The 15560-nt window shown below is 42.5% G+C and overlaps 2 protein-coding genes across 3 annotated transcripts; both read right to left on the bottom strand.

The window, feature by feature from the left end:
• Positions 1-5944: 5944 nt before the first annotated feature.
• Positions 5945-7385, bottom strand: LOC119736926 (branched-chain-amino-acid aminotransferase-like protein 2). The gene has a single exon (XM_038210953.1). The coding sequence runs from the start codon at positions 7335-7337 to the stop codon at positions 6444-6446; it is 894 nt and encodes a 297-aa protein (XP_038066881.1). The 5' UTR covers positions 7338-7385; the 3' UTR covers positions 5945-6443.
• Positions 7386-11382: 3997 nt separating this feature from the next.
• LOC119736959 (branched-chain-amino-acid aminotransferase-like protein 2) lies at positions 11383-14184 on the bottom strand. Of its 2 annotated transcripts, none has more exons than XM_038211006.1 (2): positions 14022-14184; positions 11383-12920 (listed from the first exon to the last, which is right to left on the bottom strand). In XM_038211006.1, exon 2 carries the CDS (start codon positions 12890-12892, stop codon positions 11999-12001), a length of 894 nt encoding a protein of 297 aa, XP_038066934.1. In that variant the 5' UTR covers positions 12893-12920; positions 14022-14184; the 3' UTR covers positions 11383-11998. The 2 variants fall into 2 exon arrangements, with proteins under 2 accessions (XP_038066934.1, XP_038066935.1); XM_038211007.1 differs by lacking the exon at positions 14022-14184 and adding an exon at positions 13945-14014.
• Positions 14185-15560: the final 1376 nt, after the last annotated feature.

The raw sequence follows: 15560 nt of genomic DNA on the forward strand, positions 1-15560 counted from the left end.
CTGCAAGAGATATTACCAAACGCACGTCACGCAGATATTACACACGCACGGCATATTAATTCATGCCCATGACCTGGGCGGTCGAGCGTGCTGCTTGCACACAAAGCAGACAATATCCAACATACCCCAGCCAGTAAGCCCAAGTGGGCCCCATGTGGGTTATGGTTGGGTTTGATGGGGTGGGGTGACGATGGGTTTTCAGTGGGCTGGGAATTAAATGGGCAACGTATATGGGTCCAATGTGGGGATTTGGTGGGCTACGTGGGCTGTCTATGTAGTGGGGTTTGATAGGGCTTGCCCCTGTAGGCCCTGTATGGGATTATAGTTGGGCGCAGTAGGTTGTATTTTAGTGGGCTAAAAGTGGGCTGGCCATGTGTGGGATGAGGGTTGGTTTTCATTAGGCTGGGAATTAAACGGGCAAGATATCTGGGTCCAATGTGGGAAATTGGTGGGCTACTTGGGCTGTCTATATGTACTGGGTTTGATAGAGCTTGCCCAAGTGGGCCCTGTGTGGGGTATATTCTGGGCGAGGTGGGCTGTACACTGACACTTTTCCACCACACACTCACTTTCGTGCCCTTTCAGTGACTCCCGACACATGGTATTTTGAGCTGGGGTCACACGACACTCTTTACCTTGCATACCACAGAAAACCGATACTGCAGTACTGGCTGGTACATTTGAATTTAGCTGGAGACGGAGAATGTATGAGCACATCGTTCTTGCAAGAAAACATGTAGTTATTCATATAAAGTCACAGTACCAAACTATGTCAAAATGTATCTCATATCGACATGAAGTCTATTCCTGTGCAAGTCTTTTGCTGAATCCCGCGGCCTCATTGTTTGGCATAAAATAACTGACGGAATGGATGTCATGGCTACTCAATCCTGCTGTTTGTCGAATGTACCCGGTAAGTTTGCATTGACTTGTGTTTTCAAATAGATCTTATAGATTTCTTATGAACACGTGTCCATGTTTTCTTCGTTCATGATGTGTACATTTGTACAAGGACCTTTTTCGACTTTATTACACTTTTACATTATGTTTTTTTTTATTTTTTATTTGATATAAGACTCTTTGCGACTGTTGACTCGATCCGTCTATCACCCGTTATCTGTTCAAACATGGGGCTATAAACAAAGCTCCATTGCATGCATGATTCAACAGACAACACATACTTTTTTGATCGTTTTTAGGGATCAGAGAATTATCAGAAAAAAATACAAGTAAATGGAACATTGAAAGTGAACATGCAAATCACAACTTTTGACCATTGCTATGAACGTCTTGTATACGTTATATGGAAAATGTTACGAATGAAAACATTGAAAGCTAAAAAGCTGGTTCTTGAAGGACATCATACAACTGTCTTGCACTTCTTCCAGACAGTCTTTGTTTTTTTTCCCTGCTTTCATTTTGTTTAGTTTTTCTTTCTTTTTAATTGTGTTTATGTATGTTCTCAATGCCAAGGAACCTGTATGAAGAACAGACCAAGCGAGAGATCCAAGTGGCTGGTTGGGGTCTTGGGAACAGAGACAGACGTGACAGGGATGGAAAATTGCTCAGGGAGCCAATTAAGAGGAGGGTGCTAAGAAACAATCTGCAGCAAGTTGGTAACTGCACTGAACAAGACATTAGCTGTTTCATGTGGTTCTAGGATGCGTCTTCTCTGTTCAAGTTCAAGTATTTCAGGTGTGGACATTTATTCGGATTACAGATTATCTTCGTGTCAGTTTATTCCAAGGGACGTATAGTTTTTGTATGCATGACTGTGCTACACAGGTGGTTTGGATTAGTACAACCGATGGCATGTCTTTGTTTATATATAAGTACAATTGACATCCCCGGCACATATTTAATTAATGATAAACTTTGGAGAGTGCGAAATTACTAGCAGTGTGTTTGGTGGGCTTCTAATTGCCATGCATCACAAATTTTTTAACAGCTATAGGCATTGACGCAATTTTGATTCAAATTCTTCTAGGTTTAAAACTCAGAAATTACTCGACTTTCTTGCTGCTCAGTGTGGAATCAGTATTCTAGAAATAGTGTCATTACATGATAAAATTTACGTAGCTTGGAGTAACGAAACCTTTTTAAAATAAAATTCAAGAATTGTATAACATAATTGCCGTCAGTAATGATTATTGTCATTAGACATTCCGGTTTAGTAAAGTACATTTTTGCTGTTGACAACTTATACAATTGTTTCTCACTGGTTTTGTGTTTGCTTTTCTTCTCCTTATATTCTCCATGACCTGAATCAGAGACCAAACCGAACTGCATGAGAGCTCACTGAGACTACCAAGTATTAAACCATTAAATTTCCGTCTTGTGGGGTGCCCACAATGAGCCTATGCTACACCTACTGCTTACCTTTGTATAAATTACACAAGGCCTAGATGGGACACATAATTATGTTAGCCAGCTTATTTAGCCGCCCACATAGGACCCATATTAATATGTACATTTTGCTCTCTAATGACCGGGTTTAAGTGTAGAAGGGACCCACATAGGACCCACATAGAACCCACATTCACACGTACATATTGCCCACTTATGACCCAGTCAAAGTGTAGAAGGGACCCACATAGGACCCCTTTGGGCAGATTTGGGCTAGCCCATTTGGGACCCAAATGGCTTTAGCGGCCAAAACACTAGTGGGCCCACATGGGCAACTCAAGTGGGACCCACGCAAGGGCCTCCAAAAGCCCAACAGGGCCCCACATAAATCCAGCAGCAAACCCATTCAGGACCCACATAGGACCCCGTTGGGCATATTTGGGCTAGCCTATATGGGACCCAAGTGGCCCCATCGGCCAAAACACAAGTGGGCCCATTTGGGCAACCCAATTGGGGCCCACTGAGAGGCCCATTAAAAGCCCAACTGGGCCCCACTTTGGCTGCTGGCTGGGACACTGAACAAACCGATCGTACACAGAGAACATTTTTACTATAAACATGGCCGACTCTCTCTGAATAAAAGCCTTCGTAAAATAATCTTCCTTTGCAAAACCAAAGCGTTTATATTCACCAAACACATTGCACTCATTCTTTTGAAGGCAGCCAACATTGGAATAGAAAAGAAATTCTCATCTTATTTCACCCCCCCCCCCAACCGCCCGCCCGACGACGCAACTAATCTGACATTCCACATGCAAATACCCCCCCCCCCCCCCCTCGTAGAACAAGCAGAAGAGCTGGCAGTAAATTTTCGGGCACTTCTCCTGATCGAACTTGAGAAGCCATCAGTATTACGACAGTAATTGTGAAGGGAATATGTTATTCCTCCTTTGATAAAAGGATATTGATTTTGTAATTGTAAAAGATTTTCTCTAAATTGTTTTTTTTATGTGCATATCAGTTGTCCCCCTTCCCCTCCCCCTAGCCACGCATATCTTCGTGCCAATCCACTTTAATATCGACGATGTCTTCTCCCGCTTCTCAAGACAGCAGCTTCTCTGAGTACGGTATTCCTATCTTGGAGCAGTAGGGAGCAGTAGGTCGACAAGATTCCCGCCGAGTCTTGTAGCAGAACATCGGCGTCCAGTATGACCGTCGAGGGGTCGATGTTCTCCCGGACGTACTCGAACAAATGGTAGAGCTCTTTGTAACCGCGGCCGGGAGGGAACAGAATGGGAGGCAGGCTTTTCATGTCGGTGAAATCACCCCAGTAACCGAACAGGCGCTTCTTGCAAGACAGAAACACTCTGTGCGGATGTCGAATAAGGAAACTGTGTTTGAATCCACAGGGCAGTATATCGTATCGGCCTTCCGGAAACTGCCATGGTCCTTACAGAACCAAAAAAAACTGTTTGCCAGGGTAGGGGGCTTCTTAATAAAGTAAAATAATATTGTCTTTATAAAGTTCACACACATCCCTACTCGAATCGTGTTCGTTTTTTTTGTGGTGGTTGTGTTTAAAATTCGGTAACTTGACATGAGTGATTTGAAGAATTCGTGTACTACAAGAAACCTTTTTTAACAGGGTTTTCATATCCTTGATTTTGATAGTGCTACATGCAGAACTTCATTAATAAAATTGTCCTGCCAGTTGGGTTACCTTTTTACCCATCCTGTATATGACCTGAACTTCAACAGGTTAGTTCTTATCCATAGAACTCAAGATGTTTGAACACTTGTTTGGCACCTCAAGCGATAAAAAATATGCACAAAAAAGCAATTGCACGATGTACATTAATATTAATAAACACCATGCGTTGTAGTTCAGTTGCACAGCAGTTTATTCCTGCTATACTTGCTTTTCAAGCTATCTCAGAGGAAGTGCCACGGTGGGTGAAATATAAACTAGTTCACGGTTGTCCATAATTATGCATTTGACCTATAGGCAGATCAAGAAGGATGGAATAGATCGAGCGCGATGTCGTGTGAAAGTTGCATGCACACGTATGTGCATACATGTGCATGCAACTTTCACACGACATCGCGCGCCCGCATAATGCATACATTACAACGCGGCCGCCATTTTGAAATCGCATGGAGGACATTTTCGGGACGATTGTGGAAGATGATGACTGAAAGTCGTCTTTTGGTCAGATGGATGAAAATATTGAGACCAAAGAACGTTTGTTTTCGAAAAGGTATGAGTTGCTCTACGACAAAGAACCTTCACTTTGGAAATATTTGTCCTGAATGAAAAGACAATCTCGATCAAAATCTGTAGCAAAATCGCTACATCAGAGTGAACAAAAATTCAGTCTGTGGGGAAGCATTGAGCGTCTGGCCGTACTACAGAGCTTGCGATAGTACTGTACGGTCAGACGCAGTCGGGCTAATAAACCATGAGATTGCATGGCAATCGAATATACAGGGTGTCTCAAAACAAACCGAACCCTCTAAGCTCCATCTTTTTTAAAGCTTAAAAAAAACATCGCGAGTAATGATACATATTTGGAGAGCTCATTTGTTTCAACAACGAAAACATATTTCCAATCGGGAAAATATTTAATGAGTTCTGGCCAATTCATATCAGTACTTCGCGGGAGGGGGGGGGTAATAGTGGATATTTAACACCACACCCCCAACTTTCTTGTAAAAAGTGTCCTTTTTCACCAGTGTCTTTTTTTAAGAGAGTCCTTTGTTTACGAGTGCTCTTTTGTGGAATATCACAATGTAATTCCAGATGTGGTCACTGACCCGTGAACCACATGGGCACATCCTGTCCCTTCTACCCCTTGCCCGAATACTAATGAGCTGGGGCTTGGTTCCTGGAATGCGTGACTAATCTACTGCTAGGACCATTTCCTGTCCAATATACTAAAGTATAGCCACATACTTGCAATATAAAATGCATGGTCAAACTCTACTAAGTTTTATCAGAAAAGTGGCTATGGCAAGCAATAAATTCAACCTTTCCTAAAAGTTCAAAACAAGTGGAAAAGCTACTAAATTACACACTCTTCAAACATCCTAGAAATACCTTCAAAGTTTGAGCAATTGCTCTCATCAACTTAATAATCTGGCATCTCTAAAAACATATCAGCTTTCTGAAAGGTTATGAAACTCAATCAAAAATCTAGCATCTTCTACTGAAAACTTAATACTCTTCCTCAAACTTTCCAGAACTATAATCCAAATCTTTGTTTTTCTGCTTCCAGTAAAACTATCATTTGGATAAGTTTCAGAAAAACACAAATCAAAGTTCAACACTTCTCAAGTTGCTCCGGTTTCTTTCAAGCCAAATGTTAAACCAAAAATCACTTGATTCTTAAAAGACAATAAAGTATCAATTCTACAATAAAGTAAAAACAACTAAGTCTAAAATATGAGATATAGAAATGAAATGAACATACCTGAAAAATGAGCAAAAGTTATGCACACATAAGTATGTTGCATAAAACTGGAAGATGGACTTTATTCGTTAGCTGCTCATCAAGGAATGCTTGAGACACAGCCAAGGTGAACAAAGGGGGGGAAGTTCCATTTCCTGCTGGGTGCCTTAGCCAATCAGAAGGAAGTGACCATGGCAACTGGGTCACTGCCCAGCTGACCAGCTGTACAGGCTAAAAGTGAGCATGTGCTAGCCACATGAGCATGGGGAAAACACATGAGGCAAGAATAAGGGGAAAGACTATTTTTTTAGGGGGGGTAATTTCCTTCCGCTCTCTGAGAGGGGCACTACATATGATTTGCAGTTTATTTGGGGAATTAGATTTTCTATTTCCTGTTCAAATCATGGCTTTTTCGAAGAGCATCAATTTTCTATAATTTTAGCTCACCTGTTTCTACAATGTTACCATAAGATCGTAGGCTTATATACCTCCCACTCTCAAAATACGCTGAGTGAACCACCAAAAAATACCCAATAACACAAGCGTCATCTGATGACAATACGTCGTGATTGTACCACTTTTGCAAGCTATTTGCTGAAGTCAGGACATTCAAGTTCTATTTGTTCAGATTTATTACACCCTTTAACGTTATTTATTGTCAGAGTTTACAACAATCCTCCGATGATGGAGGTGTTCGTAGTATTGCATGCTGAACTGCACACATGCCTGTACATCATCCGGTAAACTATCCAGCTCAGGAACGGGTGCGGGCGCGCCGAATCCCTCACTGGCGAATGCGTGTTTATAGGCATGGTCGTGATTATTAGCCATGCAGATCTTCGTGCCAATCCACTGATCGACGATGTCTTCTCCCACTTCCCAAGACAGCAGCTTGTCAGAGTACGGTATTCCCATCTTGGAGCAGTAGGTCGACAAGATCCTTGCCGGGTCTTGCAGCAGATCGTCGGCGTCCAGTACGACCGGCGAGGGGTCGATGTTCTCCCGGACGTACTCGAACAAATCGTAGAGCTCCTTGTAACCGCAGCCAGGAGGAAACAGAATGGGAAGCAGGCTCCTCAAGTCAGTGAAATGGCCCCAGTATCCCAACAAGAACTTCTTGATAGACAGAAGCACTCTGTGCGGGTGTCGAATAATGAAACTATATTTGAATCCTTGGGGCAGCATGTCATAGCGGCCATCCAGAAACTGGGCCTGGTCCCTACAGAACAAGACCTTCTTGCCAGGGTAGGGGGCTTCTAAGATGCCACGGATGGATTCAAGAGACAACACGCTTGAGTCTGACCCCGAGGTACCCATCTGACTCTTCTTGTAATCTGTCTTGAGAAGTTCAAGTATTTTACTCCCCATCGGATCTTGTGGACCACCGACAGGTAGCTCGGCATCAGGTCCGTAGAAGTGAGCATCAGCGTAGAGCTGGGTTGCTATCTGGATCCCGTCGACGTAACTCAAACACTTGATGAAAACCGTAGTCAATGATCGAGGAATACCCCACAAAAATACTCTGCTCAGTTCATCAGCCATCTTCTAGACTTTGATTTCAAAGGAGTTTCTAAAACCAAAAATAAACAAAAAGGTGATGGATTTAAGGCCGAGTCTATACTATTCGACTTACCCATATTTCTATTATTCCTGCAGGTTCCATTTTGCTAAGAGGTTTGTACCTTCTTTTTTTTACAACAGCACCCCATATAATGCTACATACAAAATTATACTGGGATTTGATTATGTTGATTTGATTATGCCCTCAAAATTATACTGGGATTTGATGTTGATTATGAGCATGCCCTAAAGAAATGCAATTTAGTTTCTCTTCAACACCGTAGAATGGACCTCTGTTTTGACTTTGTTAACAAACTGAAAAACTCTAGCTTATTTCAGGACTGGTTACCTCAGCCGAAAAGTAGTCATGTGCAATATCCGCTCAGAAACAGTGTCAACTTATCCAAAATGATGTGCAAGAGTACATGTTATCAGAATAGCCCCATCCCATATTTTGTTGACCTTTTGAACAATAGTTCCAAGTCCTTACTCCCATTCTACTAGAATTTGATAATCAAAAATAAGAAATAAATAAAAATACAATATTGCGAAATCCTATTTGTTCATGTACTGCATTCTTAGGGGGAAAAAACACCTTTTTATCAAGTACTATTCTGGTAGAGTGCGCCTTTCTTACATTCCGATGTGCAAATCTTAACTCATTTTTATAAAATGTACTGTATTTTGACATTTGCATGTATGATGGTAAATGTTTAGTAAGTTTGTATTTCTGATTTTGTGTGTTTAATTTGTACGCATTGTGACAATTTAGACTCTGGCTACAAATACAATCTATAAGAGAGAGTTTTACTCGGCCTCCGAGACGATGTTTGCTCCTGAAAGGATCCGAGACCGCGGCCTCCAGCGGCGCCAAAATCGCTCCGGGTCCTTGGAAAAATGCGGAGGGTGTCTTCCGCCGGGTCGGACACTTCGGGTCGTCCTGATTTTCCCGTGCGGACCGGCGATCCGTTTCGTCGATTTTTCGTGACTGCGTTTTTGCGTAGGACTTTGTCGTCGTGTGCGCTATCACGTTGACTGCCTGGCCGCCCCCTGTGCTGGCTTTTCTGCGAGTCTAGACTGTGCGAGGTCAGCGGCTTCAACGTAGGGGTTCCGTTTACGTGTTCTACTTGGCCGTTCTGCAAAAGTGTTCACCAAACGGCTGTATGGGGTGACCTTGGTAAAATATTTTTTGTCCATGGTGCGTGGCCACCAAGTGTCCCTATTCTTTCATGTGCTTTGCTTGCCGCCCCTGCGCTGAGTGCATTGAATAGTCAGAATGACTACACATTATGCCTTGCACGTGTACTTCCGGGGTCTGCGTAAAACCGTCGATGGCAACGCGTACTGCAGCATGCTCCACACCCTGGGAACGAGGTTGGGTCTACGGTGCTCGCTATTTGAAGCACAACCATGTGACGTGATAAAGTGCTCTGTTGCTTCCAAACTTTTGCCTATACCCCGACCGATGCAGCGGGAACGAAATTAGGGGGAACGGGGCGGCGAGGCTGGTAAAACCAAGGGCAAATCCCAAGCCACAAAGTAGTGTTCGTCCCCATACTCCATGAGTGAAACACAATGATACGCGGAGAAAACAGTATCAGTCAGTAAAACCCGATGGTATAGCGTATCTAATACCGTTTCCATGCTTTCTGGTCGCGGGTCGGTTACGTCTCGATAGTCCGGTGTCGAATTGGTCCGACGTCATATTGGTCCGATGAAACATAATACTGTGTACGTATTTCCCACTGGTCCTAACCATAAACCTATGGGGCGTCAGTCAAATGGGACGTCGGACCATGGGTCGTCGGACCAATATGGGAAGTCGGACGAATGGGACGTCGGACAAAATGTGATGTCGGACTATACAGAGACGTCCCCGCGGGCCGACAGCTCCGAGTGAGCATGGCGGCCTCCCAACCCGGTGCTCCATTCGTAGGCCGTGGCCCAGATGGATGCACCACAGTTATAGGCCTAGTCGGTTCTGTTCATCAGCCATCCTTGCAGATTATATGTTAAATGAGTTTCTTGAATAAGAACGAAACAAAGAACTTACCCTAACTAGCTGAATTAATGAGAATCGGAATAGTATGATCGAATGCTGATTTGTGTACCGTGCATAGTAGTGGTGCAATATGCAGTTCCGCAGCAGTTTAATTCCCCCTGGTAACCTAAGTGTGACCCTAGCTGGTAATCATATTATGCGTTGCCTGCAAGAGACATCACCAAAGCCACGTCACGCAGACATTACACATGCACGGCATATGAATTCATACACATGACCTGGGTCGTCGAGCGTGCTGCTTGCACACAAAGCAGACAATATCCTACATACACTGAACAAACTGATCGTACGCAAAGAATATTTTTACTATAAACATGGCCGACTCTCTCTCTGAATAAAAGCCTTCGTAAAATAATCTTCCTTTGCAAAACCAAAGCGTTAATATTCACCAAACACATTGCACTCATTCTTTTGAAGGCAACCAACATTGGAATAGAAAAGAAATTCTCAACTTATTTCAAACCGCCCACCTGACGACGCAACTAATCTGACATTCCACATGCAAATATCCCCCCCCCCCCCCCGAACAAGCGGAAAAGCTGGCAAGTACATTTTCGGGCACTTCTTCTGATCGAACTTGAGAAGCCATCTGTATTAAATAAGTAATTGTGATCCAAAGTGGATCTCTCTCGTATGTTAAGCCAATTCTAAGTTCAAACAGGCCTGCCAATTTTAATGGTTTTGCCCACGAAAATGCACGATATTTGTCACAATATCAAACCACTCGTAAACACCACCCCTTTATAATTTAGGCCACGCCCACAAATTGGGCGGAGAATATGACTTTTAAAATGCTACAATGTTTTATGTCATGTCCAAATTTATTTCAAGGCATGGAAAAAGAAGAAAATGAAAGTTTAATACAATTCTTCTGAGTTTATATTCCTTTCACCCCCTTTTCTAAATCAAGCTCCGCCCCCAAATCGGCAGGTTTCAAGGTGTGTCCACCTCTTAAAATGATTTTCAGACCGTTTTGGATTTGCACGCCGTATTTAATGCTCTTATCACAAACTTGGGCACGGTTTGGGCAGACATAATGGGCCTAAGAAGCTCCACTTTTGACCAAGGTATTTACGCGTACATTTGTATACATATGAAACATACATGTATATAAATGAAATCTTTAAATCATTCTTAAGTAACTTTATCCGACTTTTTTGCATTCTTAAATAACATTTTTGGTATCAGGGGGTCAATCTCAACACTTAAGTCCAAAAACGGCGCTTGTGCGCGACATGTTAATTAAACTCGAAATTTTGGACACTTGACCATGGTCCCCTGACCCCCATCCGACCTAGGGCAACTTAAGAATGGCCATTTCGGAACTACCCCCCGACGGGCAATTGATTGGTACCATCACACCTTTTGTGCTCAAATTGTTAATTAAACTCAACCTAGCTCCCGGTCTCCGATGATTGTTTTGAAACCTGTCTCTTTTTTTTCAATGTCACATATCGACCTTGTAAGGCGATTAACATTAAAATAGTACAGAAATTCTCGTATCTTCTTTCGCGACTTTCCGCCCCCACCACTTTGTCCCCACAACATTCAGACATTTCACAAGCAAATATTTTTCTTTCAAGAGAAAGCAGAAGAGGGCAGTAAATCTCCAGGCACTTCTCCAGAACTAGAGAAAAAGTCAATATTACGATAGTATTGTTTGCAATGAATATACAAGGTTATAACTACTCCTTTGATGAGTGGAAGTTATTTGAACGTGCATTTTAACATTTTATGGTATATTCGCATAATAAATGCAATTTTATTATTATTTATTATGATTGAGACTCTAATTCTGTTCTTTTTATCTCACAAAATATTTGAGCGCTGATTGGCACAATAAGGGCCACGAGTATATTAAAAAAAAAAGCAAAAATTCCACCCCTCCCCAAAAAAGAAAGTTTTCTGTTAAAATGGAAACAGTGATGCATTTGTAGAGAATACGATAATGTACAGGTACATTGGTTTATTATTCCAAGTCATTGGTGTTACTTTTTTTTTTATTTATTCAATAAAATGACACTGCATTTGGGCCTTGGCTTTTATCAACAATGTAATTCCAGATAAAATTGCCATAGGGGCCTATTCAAACAATTTAGTTGAGGAACACCAAGTTTTGCATGAATTCTTAGACTGATAATTAAAAAGAAATACCGATCTAGGGAAGGTTTTCACCAATAATTATTACCAATAATACACAAAAAGGAAGAATTTTCCAAGAACAGACTATAAGTAGTGTTATGAGAGGTACACGTATTTCGAAATATAACCCTATTGATTCATGCTTCTAATTTGCAGTTTATTTGGGGGAATTGTATTTTCTATTTCTTGTTCAAATCAGGTTTTTTGAAGAGATTCATTTTTCTATTTCCTTTTAACTCACCTGTTTCTATAATGTAACCATAATATTGTAGGCTTAAATATGCCTCCCACTCTCAACATACCTTGAATGAACAAAAAAAAACAATACAACAAGCGTCATCTGATGACAATACGTCGTGATTGTACCGATTTTGCAAGCTATTTGCTGAAGTCAAGACATTCAAGTTCTATTTGTTCAGATTAATCACACCCTCTAACGTTATTTATTGTCAGAGTTTACAACAATCCTCCGATGATGGAGGTGTTCGTAGTATTGCATGCTGAACTGCGCACATGCCTGTACATCATCCGGTAAACTATCCAGCCCAGGAACGGGTGCGGGCGCGCCGAATCCCTCACTGGCGAATACGCGCTTGTAGGCATGGGCGTGGGTATTAACCATGCAGATCTTCGTGCCAATCCACTGTTCCAAGACGTCTTCACCCGCTTCCCAAGACAGAAGTTTGTCAGAGTACGGTACTCCCATCTTGGAGCAGTAGGTCGACAAGATCCCCGCCGGGTCCTGCAGCAGATCGTCGGCGTCCAGTATGACCGGCGAGGGGTCGATGTTCTCCCGGACGTGCTCGAACAAATCGTAGAGCTCCTTGTAACCGCAGCCGGGAGGAGACAGAATGGGAGGCAGGCTTCTCATGTCGGTGAAATCGCCCCAGTAACCCAACAGATACTTCCTGTAAGACAGAAGCACTCTGTTAGGGTGTCGAATAAGGAAACTGTACTTGAATCCACGGGGCAGCATGTCGTACCGGCCATCCAGAAACTGGGCCTGGTCCTTACAGAACAAGACCTTCTTGCCAGGGTAGGGGGCTTCTAAGATGCCACGGATGGATTCCAGGGACATCACGCTTGGGTCTGATCCTGATATACTCATTTGACTCTTTTTGTAGTTTGTCTCAAGTAGTTCTTTCATTTTACTCCCCATGGGGTCTTGGGGACCACCGATAGGTAGCTTGGCATCAGGTCCGTAGTAGTGAGCATCTGCGTAGAGTTGGGTTGCTATCTGGACCCCGTCGACGTTACTCATACATTTTAGGAAAGCCGTGGACATTGATCGAGGAAGGCCCCACAGAAATACTCGGTTCAGTTCATCAGCCATCTTCCAGATTTGGATGTCAAAGGAGTTTCTAAACCAAGATATAAAGAAATAAGGTGATTATTAAGGTTGATGTTTTTCTCTAAGCTGACCTTTCATCATCATCAAAGCATTCCGTCAAGATTCAGAAAGCATACATGGCTCCGCTGCAGCTATCTTCGATCATGATTCGTGACATATACCTAAAATTTGTATTTCGCATGTCCCAGATCGTGTGTTCTTTCGTGATCGTGACGATGGATGTAGATGTTAACATGCACATGCACCTATTCTTAAACCCGTTTTGTCCCTTGACTCTGCAAATTGAAAAAAAGTGGAATAGTTTCAATGGAGTAGAGGAGTGGCGTGTAGCCAGGGTGTGCAGAGTGGCACCTGTGAACGGGCTAGAGACATATCAATTTTCCTATGAAAATGATTTCACCTTAATTGGTATGAGAGAGCATAGCCTAATCCAGATATATAAAAACCACTTATACGAGACGTGGAATTGTGTTTTTTGAAGCTCGATACGAGGTGCAACAGGTATAAGTTTTCATGCGCCCCGGCGCGGCCCACTGCCTAAAGATGGTACCCCAAACGAAAAAACCCTAAAGTTTGAAAAAGCAGATTATAGGTCTATAAACGTACACAGTTGAATGCCGCAAGATTTAGTTGACTACCGATTGCATGCCATGCAAGAGACATATGACAAAGGGCCATGGGTTAATTCATGCTCATGACCTTCGACATGGAGCAGAGCCTCGATGCATGAATGCCGAAGCTACATGTATTCGAGCATTTGGATACAGCCACACGTTAAACGTTCAAGTTTACAATCAACATTATTATATGAATTAACATGGCTGGCATGGCGATGGCTAGGTGAATATCAGTGTTCACAAAGAAATTTTGGAAACGTTAAGGCCCAACCATATGGCAATCAAAGTAAATAGGCATATTAAAAGTCCCAATATTCGCTTCAAGTTCAAGAATGATACAGCTAGGTTATATTAAAACATGAAAAATTGTTTCAAAAAATATATGAGGTCAACTCTGCATTGAAATATACTACACACGAGTCGGTGAAATCAATTTACAGTGGAGTATACAAAGCATTCGAAAGATGGCAGTCACACTAAGGCCTACTTCTTACCAGATGGAAATTCGGTGGTGAACTTATCTATAGCATACTAGCTAGCAGTGGTGTGTACAGGTATAGGCCCATGGATGGGACCATAAATGCATAATGTGTATCGCGATAGGGCTGTTCCATTTCCAGATGGGGAGTGTCATTAGCTGTACTGTACAGCTTTGACGTGGTATATTCTTTTTATAATACCTGAGTAAAGCAACCACACATCAAAGCTGCAGTCAATAATTGTTTTGGTCTATCGTGCGACACAGTCATTTTTATAGACTGAACACGTGACATTTCCAGATATACGTTTATACAAAATGTGCATCGATTATACAAAACTATTTTTTTTTCCTGCCACTGGGTGATGTTAACCTCAAGAACCAATTTTATTTGCCAACTGACAAAGTCCAAGATGATAATGATAATACGATTTTTTTTTTCTATTTTGAATATCACGTACTTCGTGCAGCCTGATATGACACCGACTTAATTGAATAGAAGTATTCAGTTCGCTATGGCAGCTCGATCGGGCTACACGCTTCAAAGGTTCGTCGGAAAAGGATTCATTGTACTAGTGCTCAATATAATAAACTCATAACTCGGTTAAAGTTCAGGTATCGGTAAAAGTGATTGTTGGTTGGGGGCGCCCGAGTGCGGCACCCCCCCCCCCCCACCGTACCCATATACTCTACCCCACTAAGCCTAAGAATATCTCGAAAGTCAATGGTCAATCCACCAAATATTGAAATGAAAGATGACATGTTGATTATCATTTTCTGTGCGGCACAAACACCTGTGAGACTGTTCTGAGTATTTTCAAATTAATGTTGAAGTATGCAGTGGGGATTTAGCATTGGTGTCTAAGAGATTTGTTTTGGGGCTCCCATAGTCTATTATAGGATCTTAGCTGTACAGGGTGCAGAGCACTATAATTCAAGTGAGAATTTCTACGCGAGCTCATCATGAGCATATAACATTAATACCCTCCCCCCCCCCAACAAACATCACACTCAACTTCTTTTGAAAACGGAAACCGTTTGGCTTTAAAAACGGTGGAATCAAGGGCGAATCCAAAACACAATTTTTTTGGGGGGGGGGGGGGGTGGGGTTTGGGGCCCGCTAGGGCCCTGGCATTTTTTTGGATTCTAAATACCCAGTGGTGCGATCTGAGGCAATTTCTGACTACAATTTGACCAATTGTTTTTGGAGGAAAAAATGGTGGTGTACGCATTGCCTGCCTTCAAGGGACGTCACTAATAAAAACTTTTTTTGGGGGGGGGCATGGCCCCCGTTGCCCCCCCCCCCCCCCCCCCGGATCCGCCCTTTGGTGGAATAGCCAAGAATAAACTCCCTGGTTTTGGGGCTTTCATCTGAGGACAGGCCTGTTAAAATTACGGTTGGAAAAATGGGTCATATTTGCCTGAGAAATTAAGTGGAAAGATATCCACTTGTAAAATAGCTACATGCAGGCTTGGGACTATATCACTTTTCGGACTATATCACTTTTTAAAATGTAATTGGCCAATCGACCCAAAATTGAAAAGATATGAAAAG

Source organism: Patiria miniata, unplaced genomic scaffold (assembly GCF_015706575.1).
Source record: "Patiria miniata isolate m_02_andy unplaced genomic scaffold, ASM1570657v1 HiC_scaffold_3, whole genome shotgun sequence".
NCBI lineage: Eukaryota > Metazoa > Echinodermata > Asteroidea > Valvatida > Asterinidae > Patiria > Patiria miniata.

Coding starts and splice junctions, on each gene's coding strand:
- LOC119736926 (XM_038210953.1), bottom strand. CDS start 7,337: ATGGCTGATGAACTGAGCAGAGTATTTTTGTGGGGTATTCCTCGATCA.
- LOC119736959 (XM_038211006.1), bottom strand. CDS start 12,892: ATGGCTGATGAACTGAACCGAGTATTTCTGTGGGGCCTTCCTCGATCA.